We start from the raw sequence: 23,225 nt of genomic DNA, 5'->3' as shown, positions 1-23,225 counted from the left end.
TACAACTCCTGAACCAATTACGACAACCACTGCAGCTCCTGCTACAAGAACTGCAATTCTTACAACCACTGCGACTGCAGCACCTTCTACAACAACTACAACTTCAGCTCCTACGACAACCGCAACAACAGCACCTACAACAACTGTAGCTTCAACGACAACTGCAGCTCCTACAACAACTTTAGAATCTACTTCAACAACAGCAGCTGCCACTATGACAACCACTGCAGCTCTAACTACAACACCTGTTGCTCTAATGACCACTACAACTCCAGAACCTATTACGACAACCACTGCAGCTCCTGCTACAACAATTGCTATTCTTACAACCACTGAGACTGTAGCACCTTCTACAACAACTACAACTTCAGCTCCTACGACAACCGCAACAACAGAAACACCTACAACAACTGCAGCTCCCACGACAACTGCAGCTCCTACAACAACCTTAGCATCTACTTCAACCACAGCAGCTGCCCCTACGACAACCACTGCAGCTCTAACTACAACAACTGCTGCTCCAACGACCACTATAACTCCAGAACCTATTATGACAACCACTGCACCTCCTACAACAACTGGTATTCTTACAACCACTGAGACTGCAGCACCTTCTACAACAACTACAACTTCAGCTCCTACGACAACCACAACAGCAACACCTACAAAAACTGTAGCTTCCACGACAACTGCAGCTCCTACAACAACTTTAGGATCTACTTCAACCACAGCAGCTGCCTCTACGACAACCACTGCAGCTCTAACTACAACAACTGCTGCTCCAACGACCACTACAACTCCAGAACCTATTACGACAACCACTGCAGCTCCTGCTACAACAACTGCTATTCTTACAACAACAATGGCTGCAGCACCTTCTACAACAGCTTCAACTTCCGCTCCTACGACAACCGCAACAACAGCACCTACTACAACACCTGCAGTTCCTACAACTTTAGCTCCCACGACCACTACACCTGTTGTACTTACTACATCAATCACAACTACAGCTCCTGCTGCAACAACTGTAGCTTCTACGTCAACCACAGCAGCTGCCTCTACGACAACCACTGCAGCTCTAACTACAACAACTGCTGCTCCAAAGACCACTACAACTCCAGAACCAATTACGACAACCACTGCAGCTCCTGCTACAAAAACTGCAATTCTTACAACCTCTGCGACTGCAGCACCTTCTACAACAACTACAACTTCAGCTCCTAAGACAACCACAACAGCAACACCTACAACAACTGTAGCTTCCACGACAACTGCAGCTCCTACAACAACTTTAGAATCTACTTCAACCCCAGTAGCTGCCTCTACGACAACCACCGCAGCTCTAACTACAACAACTGCTGCTCCAATGACCACTACAACTCCAGAACCTATTACGACAACCACTGCAGCTCCTGCTACAACAACTGCTATTCTTACAACCTCTGCGACTGCAGCACCTTCTACAACAACTACAACTTCAGCTCCTACGACAACCACAACAGCAACACCTACAACAACTGTAGCTCCCACGACAACTGCAGGTCCTACAACAACCTTAGCATCTACTTCAACCACAGCAGCTGCCTCTACGACAACCACTGCAGCTCTAACTACAACAACTGCTGCTCCAACGACCACTACAACTCCAGAACCTATTATGACAACCACTGCAGCTCCTGCTACAACAACTGCTATTCTTACAACCACTGAGACTGCAGCACCTTCGACAACAACTACAACTTCAGCTCCTACGACAACCACAACAGCAACACCTACAACAACTGAGGCTTCCACAACAACTGCAGCTCCTACAACAATTTTAGAATCTACTTCAACCACAGCAGCTGCCCCTACGACAACCATTGCAGCCCTAACTGCAACAACTGCTGCTCCAACGACCACTACAACTCCGGAACCAATTACGACAACCACTGCAGCTCCTGCTACAAAAACTGCAATTCTTACAACCACTGCGACTGCAGCACCTTCTACAACAACTACAACTTCAGCTCCTACGACAACCACAACAGCAACACCTACAACAACTGAAGCTTCCACGACAACTGCAGCTCCTACAACAATTTTAGAATCTACTTCAACCACAGCAGCTGCCCCTAAGACAACCATTGCAGCCCTAACTGCAACAACTGCTGCTCCTTCGACCACTACAAATCCAGAACCTACTACGACAACCAGTGCATCTCCTACTACACCAACTTCTGTTCTTACAACAAAAATGGCTGCAGCACCTTCTACAACAGCTTCAACTTCAGCTCCTACGACAACAGCAACAACAGCAACTACTACAACACCTGCAGTTCCTACAACTGTAGCTCCCACGACCACTACACCTGTTGTACTTACTACATCAATCACAACTACAGCTCCTGCTGCAACAACTGTAGCTTCTACGTCAACCACAGCAGCTGCCTCTAAGACAACCACTGCAGCTCTAACTACAACAACTGCTGCTCCAACGACCACTACAACTCCAGAACCTATTACGACAACCACTGCAGCTCCTGCTACAACAACTGCTATTCTTACAACCACTGCGACTGCAGCACCTTCTACAACAACTGCAACTTCAGCTCCTACGACAACCACAACAGCAACACCTACAACAACTGTAGCTTCCACGACAACTGCAGCTCCTACAACAACTTTAGAATCTACTTCAACCACAGCAGCTGCCTCTACGACAACCACTGCAGCTCTAACTACAACAACTGCTGCTCCAACGACCACTACAAATCCAGAACCTACTACGACAACCACTGCAGCTCCTGCTACAACAACTGCTATTCTTACAACCACTGCGACTGCAGCACCTTCGACAACAACTACAACTTCAGCTCCTACAACAACCTTAGCATCTACTTCAACCACAGCAGCTGCCCCTACGACAACCACTGCAGCTCTAACTACAACAACTGCTGCTCCAACGACCACTACAACTCCAGAACCTATTATGACAACAACTGCAGCTCCTGCTACAACAACTGCTATTCTTACAACCACTGAGACTGCAGCACCTTCGACAACAACTACAACTTCAGCTCCTACGACAACCACAACAGCAACACCTACAACAACTGTAGCTTCCACGACAACTGCAGCTCCTACAACAACTTTAGAATCTACTTCAACCACAGCAGCTGCCCCCAAGACAATCACTGTAGCTCTAACTACAACAACTGCTGCTCCAACGACCACTACAACTCCAGAACCTATTACGACAACCACTGCAGCTCCTGCTACAACAACTGCTATTCTTACAACCACTGAGACTGCAGCACCTTCTACAACAACTACAACTTCAGCTCCTACGACAACCACAACAGCAGCACCTACAACAACTGTAGCTTCAACGACAACTGCAGCTCCTACAACAACTTTAGAATCTACTTCAACCACAGCAGCTGCCACTATGACAACCACTGCAGCTCTAACTACAACACCTGTTGCTCTAATGACCACTACAACTCCAGAACCTATTACGACAACCACTGCAGCTCCTGCTACAACAATTGCTATTCTTACAACCACTGAGACTGTAGCACCTTCTACAATAACTACAACTTCAGCTCCTACGACAACCACAACAGCAACACCTACAACAACTGTAGCTCCCACGACAACTGCAGCTCCTACAACAACCTTAGCATCTACTTCAACCACAGCAGCTGCCCCTACGACAACCACTGCAGCTCTAACTACAACAACTGCTGCTCCAACGACCACTACAACTCCAGAACCTATTATGACAACAACTGCAGCTCCTGCTACAACAACTGCTATTCTTACAACCACTGAGACTGCAGCACCTTCGACAACAACTACAACTTCAGCTCCTACGACAACCACAACAGCAACACCTACAACAACTGTAGCTTCAACGACAACTGCAGCTCCTACAACAACTTTAGAATCTACTTCAACCACAGCAGCTGCCACTATGACAACCACTGCAGCTCTAACTACAACACCTGTTGCTCTAATGACCACTACAACTCCAGAACCTATTACGACAACCACTGCAGCTCCTGCTACAACAATTGCTATTCTTACAACCACTGAGACTGCAGCACCTTCTACAACAACTACAACTTCAGCTCCTACGACAACCGCAACAACAGAAACACCTACAACAACTGTAGCTCCCACGACAACTGCAGCTCCTACAACAACTGTAGCTTCTACGTCAACCACAGAAGCTGCCTCTACGACAACCACTGCAGCTCTAACTACAACAACTGCTGCTCCAACGACCACTACAACTCCAGAACCTATTACGACAACCACTGCAGCTCCTGCTACAACAACTGCTATTCTTACAACCACTGAGACTGCAGCACCTTCTACAACAACTACAACTTCAGCTCCTACGACAACCACAACAGCAACACCTACAACAACTGTAGCTTCCACGACAACTGCAGCTCCTACAACAACTTTAGAATCTACTTCAACCACAGCAGCTGCCCCTACGACAACCATTGCAGCCCTCACTGCAACAACTGCTGCTCCTTCGACCACTACAACTCCAGAACCTACTACGACAACCAGTGCAGCTCCTACTACACCAACTTCTGTTCTTACAACAACAATGGCTGCAGCACCTTCTATAACAGCTTCAACTTCAGCTCCTACGACAACCGCAACAACAGCACCTACTACAACACCTGCAGTTCCTACAACTGTAGCTCCCACGACCACTACACCTGTTGTGCTTACTACATCAATCACAACTACAGCTACTGCTGCAACAACTGTAGCTTCTACGTCAACCACAGAAGCTGCCTCTACGACAACCACTGCAGCTCTAACTACAACAACTGCTGCTCCAACGACCACTACAACTCCAGAACCTATTACGACAACCACTTCAGCTCCTGCTACAACAACTGCTATTCTTACAACCACTGCAACTGCAGCACCTTCTACAATAACTACAACTTCAGCTCCTACGACAACCACAACAGCAACACCTACAACAACTGTAGCTTCCACGACAACTGCAGCTCCTACAACAACTTTAGAATCTACTTCAACCACAGCAGCTGCCACTATGACAACCACTGCAGCTCTAACTACAACACCTGTTGCTCTAATGACCACTACAACTCCAGAACCTATTACGACAACCACTGCAGCTCCTGCTACAACAATTGCTATTCTTACAACCACTGAGACTGTAGCACCTTCTACAACAACTACAACTTCAGCTCCTACGACAACCGCAACAACAGAAACACCTACAACAACTGCAGCTCCCACGACAACTGCAGCTCCTACAACAACCTTAGCATCTACTTCTACCACAGCAGCTGCCCCTACGACAACCACTGCAGCTCTAACTACAACAACTGCTGCTCCAACGACCACTATAACTCCAGAACCTATTATGACAACCACTGCACCTCCTACAACAACTGGTATTCTTACAACCACTGAGACTGCAGCACCTTCGACAACAACTACAACTTCAGCTCCTACGACAACCACAACCGCAACACCTACAACAACTGAAGCTTCCACGACAACTGCAGCTCCTACAACAACTTTAGAATCTACTTCAACCACAGCAGCTGCCCCTACGACAACCATTGCAGCCCTCACTGCAACAACTGCTGCTCCTTCGACCACTACAACTCCAGAACCTACTACGACAACCAGTGCAGCTCCTACTACACCAACTTCTGTTCTTACAACAACAATGGCTGCAGCACCTTCTACAACAGCTTCAACTTCAGCTCCTACGACAACCGCAACAACAGCACCTCTTACAACACCTGCAGTTTCTACAACTGTAGCTCCCACGACCACTACACCTTTTGTGCTTACTACATCAATAACAACTACAGCTCCTGCTGCAACAACTGTAGCTTCTACGTCAACCACAGCAGCTGCCTCTACGACAACCACTGCAGCTCTAACTACAACAACTGCTGCTCCAACGACCACTACATCTCCAGAACGTATTACGACAACCACTGCAGCTCCTGCTACAACAACTGCTGCTCCTACGACCACTACAACTCCAGAACCTATTACGACAACCACTGCAGCTCCTGCTACAACAACTGCTATTCTTACAACCACTGCGACTGCAGCATCTTCTACAACAATTACAACTTCAGCTCCTACGACAACCACAACAGCAACACCTACAACAACTGTAGCTTTCACGACCACTGCAGCTCCTACAACAACTTTAGAATCTACTTCAACCACAGCAGCTGCCCCTACGACAACCATTGCAGCCCTCACTGCAATAACTGCTGCTCCTTCGACCACTACAACTCCAGAACCTACTACGACAACCAGTGCAGCTCCTACTACACCAACTTCTGTTCTTACAACAACAATGGCTGCAGCACCTTCTATAACAGCTTCAACTTCAGCTCCTACGACAACCGCACCAGTAACACCTACAACAACTGTTTCTTCCACGACAACTGCAGCTCCTACAACAACTTCAGAATCTACTTCAACCACAGCAGCTGCCCCTACGACAACCACTGCAGCTCTAACTACAACAACTGCTGCTCCTACGACCACTACAACTCCAGAACCTATTACGACAAACACTGCAGCTCCTGCTACAACAACTGCTATTCTTACAACCACTGCGACTGCAGCACCTTCTACAACAACTACAACTTCAGCTCCTACGACAACCACAACAGCAATACCTTCAGCAACTGTAGCTTCAACGACAACTGCAGCTCCTAAAACAACTTTAGAATCTACTTCAACAACAGCAGCTGCTTCTATGACAACCACTGCAGCTCTAACTACAAAACCTGCTGCACCAACGACCCCTACAACTCCAGAACCGATTACGACAACCACTGCAGCTCCTGCTACAACAACTGCTATTCTTACAACCACTGAGACTGCAGCACCTTCGACAACAACTACAACTTCAGATCCTACGACAACCACAACAGCAACACCTACAACAACTGTAGCTTCCACGACAACTGCAGCTCCTACAACAACTTTAGAATCTACTTCAACCACAGCAGCTGCCCCTACGTCAACCACTGCAGCCCTAACTGCAACAACTGCTGCTGCTTCGACCACTACAACTCCAGAACCTACTACGACAACCAATGCAGCTCCTACTACAACAACTGCTGTTCTTACGACCACAATGGCTGCAGCACCTTCTACAACAGCTTCAACTTCAGCTCCTACTACGACCGCAACAACAGCCCCTACAACAACACCTGCAGTTCCTACAACTGTAACTCCCACGACCACTACACCTGTTGTGCTTACTACAGCAATCACAACTACAGCTCCTGCTGCAACAACTGTAGCTTCTACGACAACCACAGCAGCTGCCTATACGACAACCACTGCAGCTCTAACTACAACACCTGCTGCACCAACGACCACTACAACTCCAGAACCTATTACGACAACCACTGCAGCTCCTGCTACAACAACTGCTATTCTTACAACCACTGAGACTGAAGCACCTTCGACAACAACTACAACTTCAGCTCCTACGACAACCACAACAGCAACACCTACAACAACTGTAGCTTCCACGACAACTGCAGCTCCTACAACAACTTTAGAATCTATTTCAACCACAGCAGCTGCCCCTACGACAACCACTGCAGCCCTAACTACAACAACTGCTGCTCCTTCGACCACTACAACTCCAGAACCTACTACGACAGCCAGTGCAGCTCCTACTACAACAACTTCTGTTCTTACAACAACAATGGCTGCAGCACCTTCTACAACAGCTTCAACTTCAGCTCCTACGACAACTGCAACAACAGAACCTACTACAACACCTGCAGTTCCTACAACTGTAGCTCCCACGACCAATACACATGTTGTGCTTACTACATCAATCACAACTACAGCTCCTGCTGCAACAACTGTAGCTTCTACGTCAACCACAGCAGCTGCCTCTACGACAACCACTGCAGCTCTAACGAACACAACTGCTGCTCCAACGACCACTACAACTCCAGAACCTACTACGACAACCACTGCAGCTCCTGCTACAACAACTGCTATTCTTACAACCACTGAGACTGCAGCACCTTCGACAACAACTACAACTTCAGCTCCTACGACAACCACAACAGCAACACCTACAACAACTGTAGCTTCCAAGACAACTGCAGCTCCTACAACAACTTTAGAATCTACTTCAACCACAGCAGCTGCCCCTACAACAACCACTGCAGCTCTAACTACAACAACTGCTGCTCCAACGACCACTACAACTTCAGAACCTATTACGACAACCACTGCAGCTCCTGCTACAACAACTGCTGTTCTTACAACCACTGCAAGTGCAGCACCTTCTACAACAACTACAACTTCAGCTCCTACGACAACCACAACAGCAACACCTACAGCAACTGTAGCTTCCACGACAACTGCAGCTCCTACAACAACTTTAGAATCTACTTCAACCACAGCAGCTGCCCCTACGTCAACCACTGCAGCCCTAACTGCAACAACTGCTGCTCCTTTGACCACTACAACTCCAGAACCTACTACGACAACCAGTGCAGCTCCTACAACAACAACTGCTGTTCTTACGACCACAATGGCTGCAGCACCTTCTACAACAGATTCAACTTCAGCTCCTACGACAACCGCAACAACAGCACCTACTACAACACCTGCAGTTCCTACAACTGTAGCTCCCACGACCACTACACCTGTTGTGCTTACTACAGCAATCACAACTACACCTCCTGCTGCAACAACTGTAGCTTCTACGACAACCACAGCAGCTGCCTATACGACAACCACTGCAGCTCTAACTACAACACCTGCTGCACCAACGACCACTACAACTCCAGAACCTATTACGACAACCACTGCAGCTCCTGCTACAACAACTGCTATTCTTACAACCACTGAGACTGAAGCACCTTCGACAACAACTACAACTTCAGCTCCTACGACAACCACAACAGCAACACCTACAACAACTGTAGCTTCCACGACAACTGCAGCTCCTACAACAACTTTAGAATCTATTTCAACCACAGCAGCTGCCCCTACGACAACCACTGCAGCCCTAACTACAACAACTGCTGCTCCTTCGACCACTACAACTCCAGAACCTACTACGACAACCAGTGCAGCTCCTACTACAACAACTTCTGTTCTTACAACAACAATGGCTGCAGCACCTTCTACAACAGCTTCAACTTCAGCTCCTACGACAACCGCAACAACAGAACCTACTACAACACCTGCAGTTCCTACAACTGTAGCTCCCACGACCAATACACATGTTGTGCTTACTACATCAATCACAACTACAGCTCCTGCTGCAACAACTGTAGCTTCTACGTCAACCACAGCAGCTGCCTCTACGACAACAACTGCAGCTCTAACTACAACAACTGCTGCTCCAACGATCACTACAACTCCAGAACCTACTACGACAACCACTGCAGCTCCTGCTACAACAACTGCTATTCTTACAACCACTGAGACTGCAGCACCTTCTACAACAACTACAACTTCAGCTCCTACGACAACCACAACAGCAACACCTACAACAACTGTGGCTTCCACAACAACTGCAGCTCCTACAACAACTTTAGAATCTATTTCAACCACAGCAGCTGCCCCTACGACAACCACTGCAGCCCTAACTACAACAACTGCTGCTCCTTCGACCACTACAACTCCAGAACCTACTACGACAACCAGTGCAGCTCCTACTACAACAACTGCTATTCTTACAACCACTGAGACTGCAGCACCTTCGACAACAACTACAACTTCAGCTCCTACGACAACTTTAGAATCTACTTCAACCACAGCAGCTGCCCCTACAACAACCACTGCAGCTCTAACTACAACAACTGCTGCTCCAACGACCACTACAACTCCAGAACCTATTACGACAACCACTGCAGCTCCTGCTACAACAACTGCTGTTCTTACAACCACTGCGAGTGCAGCACCTTCTACAACAACTACAACTTCAGCTCCTACGACAACCACAACAGCAACACCTACAGCAACTGTAGCTTCCACGACAACTGCAGCTCCTACAACAACTTTAGAATCTACTTCAACCACAGCAGCTGCCCCTACGTTGACCACTGCAGCCCTAACTGCAACAACTGCTGCTCCTTTGACCACTACAACTCCAGAACCTACTACGACAACCAGTGCAGCACCTACAACAACAACTGCTGTTCTTACGACCACAATGGCTGCAGCACCTTCTACAACAGATTCAACTTCAGCTCCTACGACAACCGCAACAACAGCACCTACTACAACACCTGCAGTTCCTACAACTTCAGCTCCCACGACCACTACACCTGTTGTGCTTACTACAGCAATCACAACTACAGCTCCTGCTGCAACAACTGTAGCTTCTATGTCAACCACAGCAGCTGCCTCTACGACAACCACTGCAGCTCTAACTACAACACCTGCTTCTCCAATAACCACTACAACTCCAGAACCTATTACGACAACCACTGCAGCTCCTGCTACAACAACTGCTATTCTTACAACCACTGAGCCTGCAGCACCTTCTACAACAACTACAACTTCAGCTCCTACGACAACCACAATAGCAACACCTACAACAACTGTAGCTTCCACGACAACTGCAGCTCCTACAACAACTTTAGAATCTATTTCAACCACAGCAGTTGCCCCTACGACAACCACTGCAGCCCTAACTACAACAACTGCTGCTCCTTCGACCACTACAACTCCAGAACCTACTACGACAACCAGTGCAGCTCCTACTACAACAACTTCTGTTCTTACAACAACAATGGCTGCAGCACCTTCTAGAACAGCTTCAACTTCAGCTCCTACGACAACCGCAACAACAGAACCTACTACAACACCTGCAGTTCCTACAACTGTAGCTCCCACGACCAATACACATGTTGTGCTTACTATATCAATCACAACTACAGCTCCTGCTGCAACAACTGTAGCTTCTACGTCAACCACAGCAGCTGCCTCTACGACAACCACTGCAGCTCTAACGACAACAACTGCTGCTCCACCGACCACTACAACTCCAGAACCTACTACGACAACCACTGCAGCTCCTGCTACAACAACTGCTATTCTTACAACCACTGAGACTGCAGCACCTTCGACAACAACTACAACTTCAGCTCCTACGACAACCACAACAGCAACACCTACAACAACTGTAGCTTCCAAGACAACTGCAGCTCCTACAACAACTTTAGAATCTACTTCAACCACAGCAGCTGCCCCTACAACAACCACTGCAGCTCTAACTACAACAACTGCTGCTCCAACGACTACTACAACTCCAGAACCTATTACGACAACCACTGCAGCTCCTGCTACAACAACTGCTATTCTTACAACCACTGCGAGTGCAGCACCTTCTACAACAACTACAACTTCATCTCCTACGACAACCACAACAGCAACACCTACAACAACTGTAGCTTCCACGACAAATGCAGCTCCTACAACAACTTTAGAATCTACTTCAACCACAGCAGCTGCCCCTACGTTAACCACTGCAGCCCTAACTGCAACAACTGCTGCTCCTTCGACCACTACAACTCCAGAACCTACTACGACAACCAGTGCAGCTCCTACAACAACAACTGCTGTTCTTACGACCACAATGGCTGCAGCACCTTCTACAACAGCTTCAACTTCAGCTCCTACGACAACCGCAACAACAGCACCAACTACAACACCTGCAGTTCCTACAACTGTAGCTCCCACGACCACTACACCTGTTGTGCTTACTACAACAATCACAACTACAGCTCCTGCTGCAACAACTGTAGCTTCTACGTCAACCACAGCAGCTGCCTCTACGACAACCACTGCAGCTCTAACTACAACACCTGCTTCTCCAATAACCACTACAACTCCAGAACCTATTACGACAACCACAGCAGCTCCTGCTACAACAACTGCTATTCTTACAACCACTGAGCCTGCAGCACCTTCTACAACAACCACAACTTCAGCTCCTACGACAACCACAACAGCAACACCTACAACAACTGTAGCTTCCACGACACCTGCAGCTCCTACAACAACTTTAGAATCTACTTCAACCACAGCAGCTGCCTATATGACAACCCCTGCAGCTCTAACTACAACACCTGCTGCACCAACGACCACTACAACTCCAGAACCTATTACGACAACCACTGCAGCTCCTGCTACAACAACTGCTATTCTTACAACCACTGAGACTGAAGCACCTTCGACAACAACTACAACTTCAGCTCCTACGACAACCACAACAGCAACACCTACAACAACTGTAGCTTCCAAGACAACTGCAGCTCCTACAACAACTTTAGAATCTACTTCAACCACAGCAGCTGCCCCTACAACAACAGCTGCAGCTCTAACTACAACAACTGCTGCTCCAACGACCACTACAACTCTAGAACCTATTACGACAACCACTGCAGCTCCTGCTACTACAACTGCTATTCTTACAACCACTGCGAGTGCAGCACCTTCTACAACAACTACAACTTCAGCTCCTACGACAACCACAACAGCAGCACCTACAACAACTGTAGCTTCAACGACAACTGCAGCTCCTACAACAACTTTAGAATCTACTTCAACCCCAGCAGCTGCCTCTACGACAACCACTGCAGCTCTAACTACAACAACTGCTGCTCCAACGACCACTACAACTCCAGAACCTATTACGACAACCACTGCAGCTGCCCCTACGTTAACCACTGCAGCCCTAACTGCAACAACTGCTGCTCCTTCGACCACTACAACTCCAGAACCTACTATGACAACCAGTGCAGCTCCTACAACAACAACTGCTGTTCTTACGACCACAATGGCTGCAGCACCTTCTACAACAGCTTCAACTTCAGCTCCTACGACAACCGCAACAACAGCACCTACTACAACACCTGCAGTTCCTACAACTGTAGCTCCCACGACCACTACACCTGTTGTGCTTACTAAAGCAATCACAACTACAGCTCCTGCTGCAACAACTGTAGCTTCTATGTCAACCACAGCAGCTGCCTCTACGACAACCACTGCAGCTCTAACTACAACACCTGCTTCTCCAATAACCACTACAACTCCAGAACCTATTACGACAACCACTGCAGCTCCTGCTACAACAACTGCTATTCTTTCAACCACTGAGCCTGCAGCACCTTCTACAACAACTACAACTTCAGCTCCTACGACAACCAAAACAGCAACACCTACAACAACTGTAGCTTCCACGACACCTGCAGATCCTACAACAACTTTAGAATCTACTTCAACCACAGCAGCTGCCCCTACAACAACCACTGCAGCTCTAACTACAACAACTGCTGCTCCAACGACTACTACAACTCCAGAACCTATTACGACAACCACTGCAGCTCCTGCTACAACAACTGCTATTCTTACAACCACTGAGAGTGCAGCACCTTCTACAACAACTACAACTTCAGCTCCTACGACAACCACAACAGCAGCACCTACAACAACTGTAGCTTCCACGACAACTGCAGCTTCTACAACAACTTTAGAATCTACTTCAACCACAGCAGCTGCCCCTACGTTAACCACTGCAGCCCTAACTGCAACAACTGCTGCTCCTTCGACCACTACAACTCCAGAACCTACTACGACAACCAGTGCAGCTCCTACAACAACAACTGCTGTTCTTACGACCACAATGGCTGCAGCACCTTCTACAACAGCTTCAACTTCAGCTCCTACGACAACCGCAACAACAGCACCTACTACAACACCTGCAGTTCCTACAACTGTAGCTCCCACGACCACTACACCTGTTGTGCTTACTACAGCAATCACAACTACAGCTCCTGCTGCAACAACTGTAGCTTCTATGTCAACCACAGCAGCTGTCTCTACGACAACCACTGCAGCTCTAACTACAACACCTGCTTCTCCAATAACCACTACAACTCCAGAACCTATTACGACAACCACAGCAGCTCCTGCTACAACAACTGCTATTCTTACAACCACTGAGCCTGCAGCACCTTCTACAACAACTACAACTTCAGCTCCTACGACAACCACAACAGCAACACCTACAACAACTGTAGCTTCCACGACACCTGCAGCTCCTACAACGACTTTAGAATCTACTTCAACCACAGCAGCTGCCTATATGACAACCCCTGCAGCTCTAACTACAACACCTGCTGCACCAACGACCACTACAACTCCAGAACCTATTACGACAACCACTGCAGCTCCTGCTACAACAACTGCTATTCTTACAACCACTGAGACTGAAGCACCTTCGACAACAACTACAACTTCAGCTCCTACGACAACCACAACAGCAACACCTACAACAACTGTAGCTTCCACGACAACTGCAGCTCCTACAACAACTTTAGAATCAACTTCAACCACAGCAGTTGCCCCTACGACAACCACTGCAGCTCTAACTACAACAACTGCTGCTCCTTCGACCACTACAACTCCAGAACCTACTACGACAACCAGTGCAGCTCCTACTACAACAACTTCTGTTCTTACAACAACAATGGCTGCAGCACCTTCTACAACAGCTTCAACTTCAGCTCCTACGACAACAGCAACAACAGAACCTACTACAACACCTGCAGTTCCTACAACTGTAGCTCCCACGACCAATACACATGTTGTGCTTACTACATCAATCACAACTACAGCTCCTGCTGCAACAACTGTAGCTTCTACGTCAACCACAGCAGCTGCCTCTACGACAACCACTGCAGCTCTAACGACAACAACTGCTGCTCCAACGACCACTACAACTCCAGAACCTACTACGACAACCACTGCAGCTCCTGCTACAACAACTGCTATTCTTATCACCACTGAGACTGCAGCACCTTCGACAACAACTACAACTTCAGCTCCTACGACAACCACAACAGCAACACCTACAACAACTGTAGCTTCCAAGACAACTGCAGCTTCTACAACAACTTTAGAATCTACTTCAACCACAGCAGCTGCCCCTACAACAACAGCTGCAGCTCTAACTACAACAACTGCTGCTCCTACGACCACTACAACTCCAGAACCTATTACGACAACCACTGCAGCTCCTGCTACAACAACTGCTATTCTTACAACCACTGCGAGTGCAGCACCTTCTACAACAACTACAACTTCAGCTCCTACGACAACCACAACAGCAACACCTACAACAACTGTAGCTTCCACGACAACTGCAGCTCCTACAACAACTTTAGAATCTACTTCAACCACAGCAGCTGCCCCTACGTTAACCACTGCAGCCCTAACTGCAACAACTGCTGCTCCTTCGACCACTACAACTCCAGAACCTGCTACGACAACCAGTGCAGCTCCTACAACAACAACTGCTGTTCTTACGACCACAATGGCTGCAGCACCTTCTACAACAGCTTCAACTTCAGCATCTACGACAACCGCAACAACAGCACCTACTACAACACCTGCAGTTCCTACAACTGTAGCTCCCACGACCACTACACCTGTTGTGCTTACTACAGCAATCACAACTACAGCTCCTGCTGCAACAACTGTAGCTTCTATGTCAACCACAGCAGCTGCCTCTACGACAACCACTGCAGCTCTAACTACAACACCTGCTTCTCCAATAACCACTACAACTCCAGAACCTATTACGACAACCACTGCAGCTCCTGCTACAACAACTGCTATTCTTACAACCACTGAGCCTGCAGCACCTTCTACAACAACTACAACTTCAGCTCCTACGACAACCACAACAGCAACACCTACAACAACTGAAGCTTCCACGACACCTGCAGCTCCTACAACAACTTTAGAATCTACTTCAACCACAGCAGCTGCCTATTTGACAACCACTGCAGCTCTAACTACAACACCTGCTGCACCAACGACCACTACAACTCCAGAACCTATTACGACAACCACTGCAGCTCCTGCTACAACAACTGCTATTCTTACAACCACTGAGACTGAAGCACCTTCGACAACAACTACAATTTCAGCTCCTACGACAACCACAACAGCAACACCTACAACAACTGTAGCTTCCACGACAACTGCAGCTCCTACAACAACTTTAGAATCTACTTCAACCACAGCAGCTGCCTATTTGACAACCACTGCAGCTCTAACTACAACACCTGCTGCACCAACGACCACTACAACTCCAGAACCTATTACGACAACCACTGCAGCTCCTGCTACAACAACTGCTATTCTTACAACCACTGAGACTGAAGCACCTTCGACAACAACTACAACTTCAGCTCCTACGACAACCACAACAGCAACACCTACAACAACTGTAGCTTCCACGACAACTGCAGCTCCTACAACAACTTTAGAATCAACTTCAACCACAGCAGTTGCCCCTACGACAACCACTGCAGCTCTAACTACAACAACTGCTGCTCCTTCGACCACTACAACTCCAGAACCTACTACGACAACCAGTGCAGCTCCTACTACAACAACTTCTGTTCTTACAACAACAATGGCTGCAGCACCTTCTACAACAGCTTCAACTTCAGCTCCTACGACAACAGCAACAACAGAACCTACTACAACACCTGCAGTTCCTACAACTGTAGCTCCCACGACCAATACACATGTTGTGCTTACTACATCAATCACAACTACAGCTCCTGCTGCAACAACTGTAGCTTCTACGTCAACCACAGCAGCTGCCTCTACGACAACCACTGCAGCTCTAACGACAACAACTGCTGCTCCAACGACCACTACAACTCCAGAACCTACTACGACAACCACTGCAGCTCCTGCTACAACAACTGCTATTCTTACAACCACTGAGACTGCAGCACCTTCGACAACAACTACAACTTCAGCTCCTACGACAACCACAACAGCAACACCTACAACAACTGTAGCTTCCAAGACAACTGCAGCTTCTACAACAACTTTAGAATCTACTTCAACCACAGCAGCTGCCCCTACAACAACAGCTGCAGCTCTAACTACAACAACTGCTGCTCCTACGACCACTACAACTCCAGAACCTATTACGACAACCACTGCAGCTCCTGCTACAACAACTGCTATTCTTACAACCACTGCGAGTGCAGCACCTTCTACAACAACTACAACTTCAGCTCCTACGACAACCACAACAGCAACACCTACAACAACTGTAGCTTCCACGACAACTGCAGCTCCTACAACAACTTTAGAATCTACTTCAACCACAGCAGCTGCCCCTACGTTAACCACTGCAGCCCTAACTGCAACAACTGCTGCTCCTTCGACCACTACAACTCCAGAACCTGCTACGACAACCAGTGCAGCTCCTACAACAACAACTGCTGTTCTTACGACCACAATGGCTGCAGCACCTTCTACAACAGCTTCAACTTCAGCATCTACGACAACCGCAACAACAGCACCTACTACAACACCTGCAGTTCCTACAACTGTAGCTCCCACGACCACTACACCTGTTGTGCTTACTACAGCAATCACAACTACAGCTCCTGCTGCAACAACTGTAGCTTCTATGTCAACCACAGCAGCTGCCTCTACGACAACCACTGCAGCTCTAACTACAACACCTGCTTCTCCAATAACCACTACAACTCCAGAACCTATTACGACAACCACTGCAGCTCCTGCTACAACAACTGCTATTCTTACAACCACTGAGCCTGCAGCACCTTCTACAACAACTACAACTTCAGCTCCTACGACAACCACAACAGCAACACCTACAACAACTGAAGCTTCCACGACACCTGCAGCTCCTACAACAACTTTAGAATCTACTTCAACCACAGCAGCTGCCTATTTGACAACCACTGCAGCTCTAACTACAACACCTGCTGCACCAACGACCACTACAACTCCAGAACCTATTACGACAACCACTGCAGCTCCTGCTACAACAACTGCTATTCTTACAACCACTGAGACTGAAGCACCTTCGACAACAACTACAATTTCAGCTCCTACGACAACCACAACAGCAACACCTACAACAACTGTAGCTTCCACGACAACTGCAGCTCCTACAACAACTTTAGAATCGACTTCAACCACAGCAGCTGCCCCTACGACAACCACTGCAGCCCTAACTACAACAACTGCTGCTCCTTCGACCAGTTCAACTCCAGAACCTACTACGACAACCAGTGCAGCTCATACTACAACAACTTCTGTTCTTACAACAACAATGGCTGCAGCACCTTCTACAACAGCTTCAACTTCAGCTCCTACGACAACCGCAACAACAGCACCTACTACAACACCTGCAGTTCCTACAACTGTAGCTCCCACGACCACTACACCTGTTGTGCTTACTACAGCAATCCCAACTACAGCTCCTGCTGCAACAACTGTAGCTTCTATGTCAACCACAGCAGCTGCCTCTACGACAACCACTGCAGCTCTAACTACAACACCTGCTTCTCCAATAACCACTACAACTCCAGAACCTATTACGACAACCACTGCAGCTCCTGCTACAACAACTGCTATTCTTACAATCACTGAGCCTGCAGCACCTTCTACAACAACTACAACTTCAGCTCCTACGACAACCACAACAGCAACACCTACAACAACTGTAGCTTCCACGACACCTGCAGCTCCTACAACAACTTTAGAATCTACTTCAACCACAGCAGCTGCCTATATGACAACCCCTGCAGCTCTAACTACAACACCTGCTGCACCAACGACCACTACAACTCCAGAACCTATTACGACAACCACTGCAGCTCCTGCTACAACAACTGCTATTCTTACAACCACTGAGACTGAAGCACCTTCGACAACAACTACAACTTCAGCTCCTACGACAACCACAACAGCAACACCTACAACAACTGTAGCTTCCACGACAACTGCAGCTCCTACAACAACTTTAGAATCTACTTCAACCACAGCAGCTGCCCCTACGACAACCACTGCAGCCTTAACTACAACAACTGCTGCTCCTTCGACCACTACAACTCCAGAACCTACTACGACAACCAGTGCAGCTCCTACTACAACAACTTCTGTTCTTAAAACAACAACGGCTGCAGCACCTTCTATAACAGCTTCAACTTCAGCTCCTACGACAACCGCAACAACAGCACCTACTACAACACCTGCAGTTCCTACAACTGTGGCTCCCACGACCACTACACCTGTTGTGCTTACTACAGCAATCACAACTACAGCTCCTGCTGCAACAACTGTAGCTTCTATGTCAACCACAGCAGCTGCCTCTACGACAACCACTGCAGCTCTAACTACAACACCTGCTGCACCAACGACCACTACAACTCCAGAACCTATTACGACAACCACTGCAGCTCCTGCTACAACAACTGCTATTCTTACAACCACTGAGACTGCAGCACCTTCGACAACAACTACAACTTCAGCTCCTACGACAACCACAACAGCAACACCTACAACAACTGTAGCTTCCAAGACAACTGCAGCTCCTACAACAACTTTAGAATCTACTTCAACCACAGCAGCTGCCCCTACAACAACCACTGCAGCTCTAACTACAACAACTGCTGCTCCAACGACCACTACAACTCCAGAACCTATTACGACAACCACTGCAGCTCCTGCTACAACAACTGCTATTCTTACAACCACTGAGACTGAAGCACCTTCGACAACAACTACAACGTCAGCTCCGACGACAAACACAACAGCAACACCTACAACAACTGTAGCTTCCACGACAACTGCAGCTCCTACAACAACTTTAGAATCTACTTCAACCACAGCAGCTGCCCCTACGTCAACCACTGCAGCCTTAACTGCAACAACTGCTGCTCCTTCGACCACTACAACTCCAGAACCTACTACGACAACCAGTGCAGCTCCTACAACAACAACTGCTGTTCTTACGACCACAATGGCTGCAGCACCTTCTACAACAGCTTCAACTTCAGCATCTACGACAACCGCAACAACAGCACCTACTACAACACCTGCAGTTCCTACAACTGTAGCTCCCACGACCACTACACCTGTTGTGCTTACTACAGCAATCACAACTACAGCTCCTGCTGCAACAACTGTAGCTTCTATGTCAACCACAGCAGCTGCCTCTACGACAACCACTGCAGCTCTAACTACAACACCTGCTTCTCCAATGACCACTACAACTCCAGAACCTCTAACGACAACCACTGCAGCTCCTGCTACAACAACTGCTATTCTTACAACCACTGAGCCTGCAGCACCTTCTACAACAACTACAACTTCAGCTCCTACGACAACCACAACAGCAACACCTACAACAACTGTAGCTTCCACGACACCTGCAGCTCCTACAACAACTTTAGAATCTACTTCAACCACAGCAGCTGCCTATTTGACAACCACTGCAGCTCTAACTACAACACCTGCTGCACCAACGACCACTACAACTCCAGAACCTATTACGACAACCACTGCAGCTCCTGCTACAACAACTGCTATTCTTACAACCACTGAGACTGAAGCACCTTCGACAACAACTACAATTTCAGCTCCTACGACAACCACAACAGCAACACCTACAACAACTGTAGCTTCCACGACAACTGCAGCTCCTACAACAACTTTAGAATCGACTTCAACCACAGCAGCTGCCCCTACGACAACCACTGCAGCCCTAACTACAACAACTGCTGCTCCTTCGACCAGTTCAACTCCAGAACCTACTACGACAACCAGTGCAGCTCCTACTACAACAACTTCTGTTCTTACAACAACAATGGCTGCAGCACCTTCTACAACAGCTTCAACTTCAGCTCCTACGACAACCGCAACAACAGCACCTACTACAACACCTGCAGTTCCTACAACTGTAGCTCCCACGACCACTACACCTGTTGTGCTTACTACAGCAATCACAACTACAGCTCCTGCTGCAACAACTGTAGCTTCTATGTCAACCACAGCAGCTGCCTCTACGACAACCACTGCAGCTCTAACTACAACACCTGCTTCTCCAATAACCACTACAACTCCAGAACCTATTACGACAACCACTGCAGCTCCTGCTACAACAACTGCTATTCTTACAATCACTGAGCCTGCAGCACCTTCTACAACAACTACAACTTCAGCTCCTACGACAACCACAACAGCAACACCTACAACAACTGTAGCTTCCACGACACCTGCAGCTCCTACAACAACTTTAGAATCTACTTCAACCACAGCAGCTGCCTATATGACAACCCCTGCAGCTCTAACTACAACACCTGCTGCACCAACGACCACTACAACTCCAGAACCTATTACGACAACCACTGCAGCTCCTGCTACAACAACTGCTATTCTTACAACCACTGAGACTGAAGCACCTTCGACAACAACTACAACTTCAGCTCCTACGACAACCACAACAGCAACACCTACAACAACTGTAGCTTCCACGACAACTGCAGCTCCTACAACAACTTTAGAATCTACTTCAACCACAGCAGCTGCCCCTACGACAACCACTGCAGCCTTAACTACAACAACTGCTGCTCCTTCGACCACTACAACTCCAGAACCTACTACGACAACCAGTGCAGCTCCTACTACAACAACTTCTGTTCTTAAAACAACAACTGCTGCAGCACCTTCTACAACAGCTTCAACTTCAGCTCCTACGACAACCGCAACAACAGCACCTACTACAACACCTGCAGTTCCTACAACTGTGGCTCCCACGACCACTACACCTGTTGTGCTTACTACAGCAATCACAACTACAGCTCCTGCTGCAACAACTGTAGCTTCTATGTCAACCACAGCAGCTGCCTCTACGACAACCACTGCAGCTCTAACTACAACACCTGCTGCACCAACGACCACTACAACTCCAGAACCTATTACGACAACCACTGCAGCTCCTGCTACAACAACTGCTATTCTTACAACCACTGAGACTGCAGCACCTTCGACAACAACTACAACTTCAGCTCCTACGACAACCACAACAGCAACACCTACAACAACTGTAGCTTCCAAGACAACTGCAGCTCCTACAACAACTTTAGAATCTACTTCAACCACAGCAGCTGCCCCTACAACAACCACTGCAGCTCTAACTACAACAACTGCTGCTCCAACGACCACTACAACTCCAGAACCTATTACGACAACCACTGCAGCTCCTGCTACAACAACTGCTATTCTTACAACCACTGAGACTGAAGCACCTTCGACAACAACTACAACTTCAGCTCCTACGACAACCACAACAGCAACACCTACAACAACTGTAGCTTCCACGACACCTGCAGCTCCTACAACAACTTTAGAATCTACTTCAACCACAGCAGCTGCCTATATGACAACCCCTGCAGCTCTAACTACAACACCTGCTGCACCAACGACCACTACAACTCCAGAACCTATTACGACAACCACTGCAGCTCCTGCTACAACAACTGCTATTCTTACAACCACTGAGACTGAAGCACCTTCGACAACAACTACAACTTCAGCTCCTACGACAACCACAACAGCAACACCTACAACAACTGTAGCTTCCACGACAACTGCAGCTCCTACAACAACTTTAGAATCTACTTCAACCACAGCAGCTGCCCCTACGACAACCACTGCAGCCTTAACTACAACAACTGCTGCTCCTTCGACCACTACAACTCCAGAACCTACTACGACAACCAGTGCAGCTCCTACTACAACAACTTCTGTTCTTAAAACAACAATGGCTGCAGCACCTTCTACAACAGCTTCAACTTCAGCTCCTACGACAACCGCAACAACAGCACCTACTACAACACCTGCAGTTCCTACAACTGTGGCTCCCACGACCACTACACCTGTTGTGCTTACTACAGCAATCACAACTACAGCTCCTGCTGCAACAACTGTAGCTTCTATGTCAACCACAGCAGCTGCCTCTACGACAACCACTGCAGCTCTAACTACAACACCTGCTGCACCAACGACCACTACAACTCCAGAACCTATTACGACAACCACTGCAGCTCCTGCTACAACAACTGCTATTCTTACAACCACTGAGACTGCAGCACCTTCGACAACAACTACAACTTCAGCTCCTACGACAACCACAACAGCAACACCTACAACAACTGTAGCTTCCAAGACAACTGCAGCTCCTACAACAACTTTAGAATCTACTTCAACCACAGCAGCTGCCCCTACAACAACCACTGCAGCTCTAACTACAACAACTGCTGCTCCAACGACCACTACAACTCCAGAACCTATTACGACAA

General features: G+C 47.9%; 3 protein-coding genes across 3 annotated transcripts; all 3 read left to right on the top strand.

The window, feature by feature from the left end:
• Window positions 1-862: 862 nt before the first annotated feature.
• Window positions 863-2,059, top strand: LOC129845329 (UV excision repair protein RAD23 homolog; the record flags this gene model as incomplete). Its single annotated transcript, XM_055913215.1, has 2 exons — window positions 863-982; window positions 2,009-2,059. Coding segments are annotated over exons 1-2 (171 nt in total), but the record flags the coding sequence as incomplete, so codon positions are not given.
• A 2,055-nt stretch (window positions 2,060-4,114) lies between these two features.
• LOC129845328 (mucin-2-like) lies at window positions 4,115-13,336 on the top strand (the record flags this gene model as incomplete). The annotated part of the gene is made up of 10 exons (XM_055913214.1): window positions 4,115-4,429; window positions 4,478-4,543; window positions 5,222-5,263; window positions 5,891-5,981; window positions 6,240-6,541; window positions 7,049-7,104; window positions 7,188-7,327; window positions 7,491-7,606; window positions 8,015-8,065; window positions 13,208-13,336. Coding segments are annotated over 10 exons (1,308 nt in total), but the record flags the coding sequence as incomplete, so codon positions are not given.
• A 3,280-nt stretch (window positions 13,337-16,616) lies between these two features.
• On the top strand, window positions 16,617-22,856 carry LOC129845327 (threonine-rich protein-like). The gene is made up of 4 exons (XM_055913213.1): window positions 16,617-16,666; window positions 17,358-17,512; window positions 21,792-22,672; window positions 22,821-22,856. Exons 1-4 carry the CDS (start codon window positions 16,617-16,619, stop codon window positions 22,854-22,856), a joined length of 1,122 nt encoding a protein of 373 aa, XP_055769188.1.
• The last annotated feature ends 369 nt before the right edge of the window (window positions 22,857-23,225 follow it).

This window comes from Salvelinus fontinalis, unplaced genomic scaffold, assembly GCF_029448725.1.
Source record: "Salvelinus fontinalis isolate EN_2023a unplaced genomic scaffold, ASM2944872v1 scaffold_0280, whole genome shotgun sequence".
NCBI lineage: Eukaryota > Metazoa > Chordata > Actinopteri > Salmoniformes > Salmonidae > Salvelinus > Salvelinus fontinalis.
The sequence above is the reverse complement of the archived record's forward strand: the minus strand, read 5'-3'. Positions and strand labels throughout refer to the sequence as shown.

Bases quoted from the DNA above. Each gene is read 5' to 3' on its own strand.
- LOC129845327 (XM_055913213.1), top strand. From the start codon at position 16,617: ATGTTGTGCTTACTACATCAATCACAACTACAGCTCCTGCTGCAACAA. The intron at 17,513-21,791 runs GTAGCTTCTATG...CAACCACTGCAG, and splicing joins CAGCTCCTGCTGCAACAACT to CTCTAACTACAACACCTGCT. The intron at 22,673-22,820 runs GTTCTTAAAACA...TGCTTACTACAG, and splicing joins CTCCTACTACAACAACTTCT to CAATCACAACTACAGCTCCT.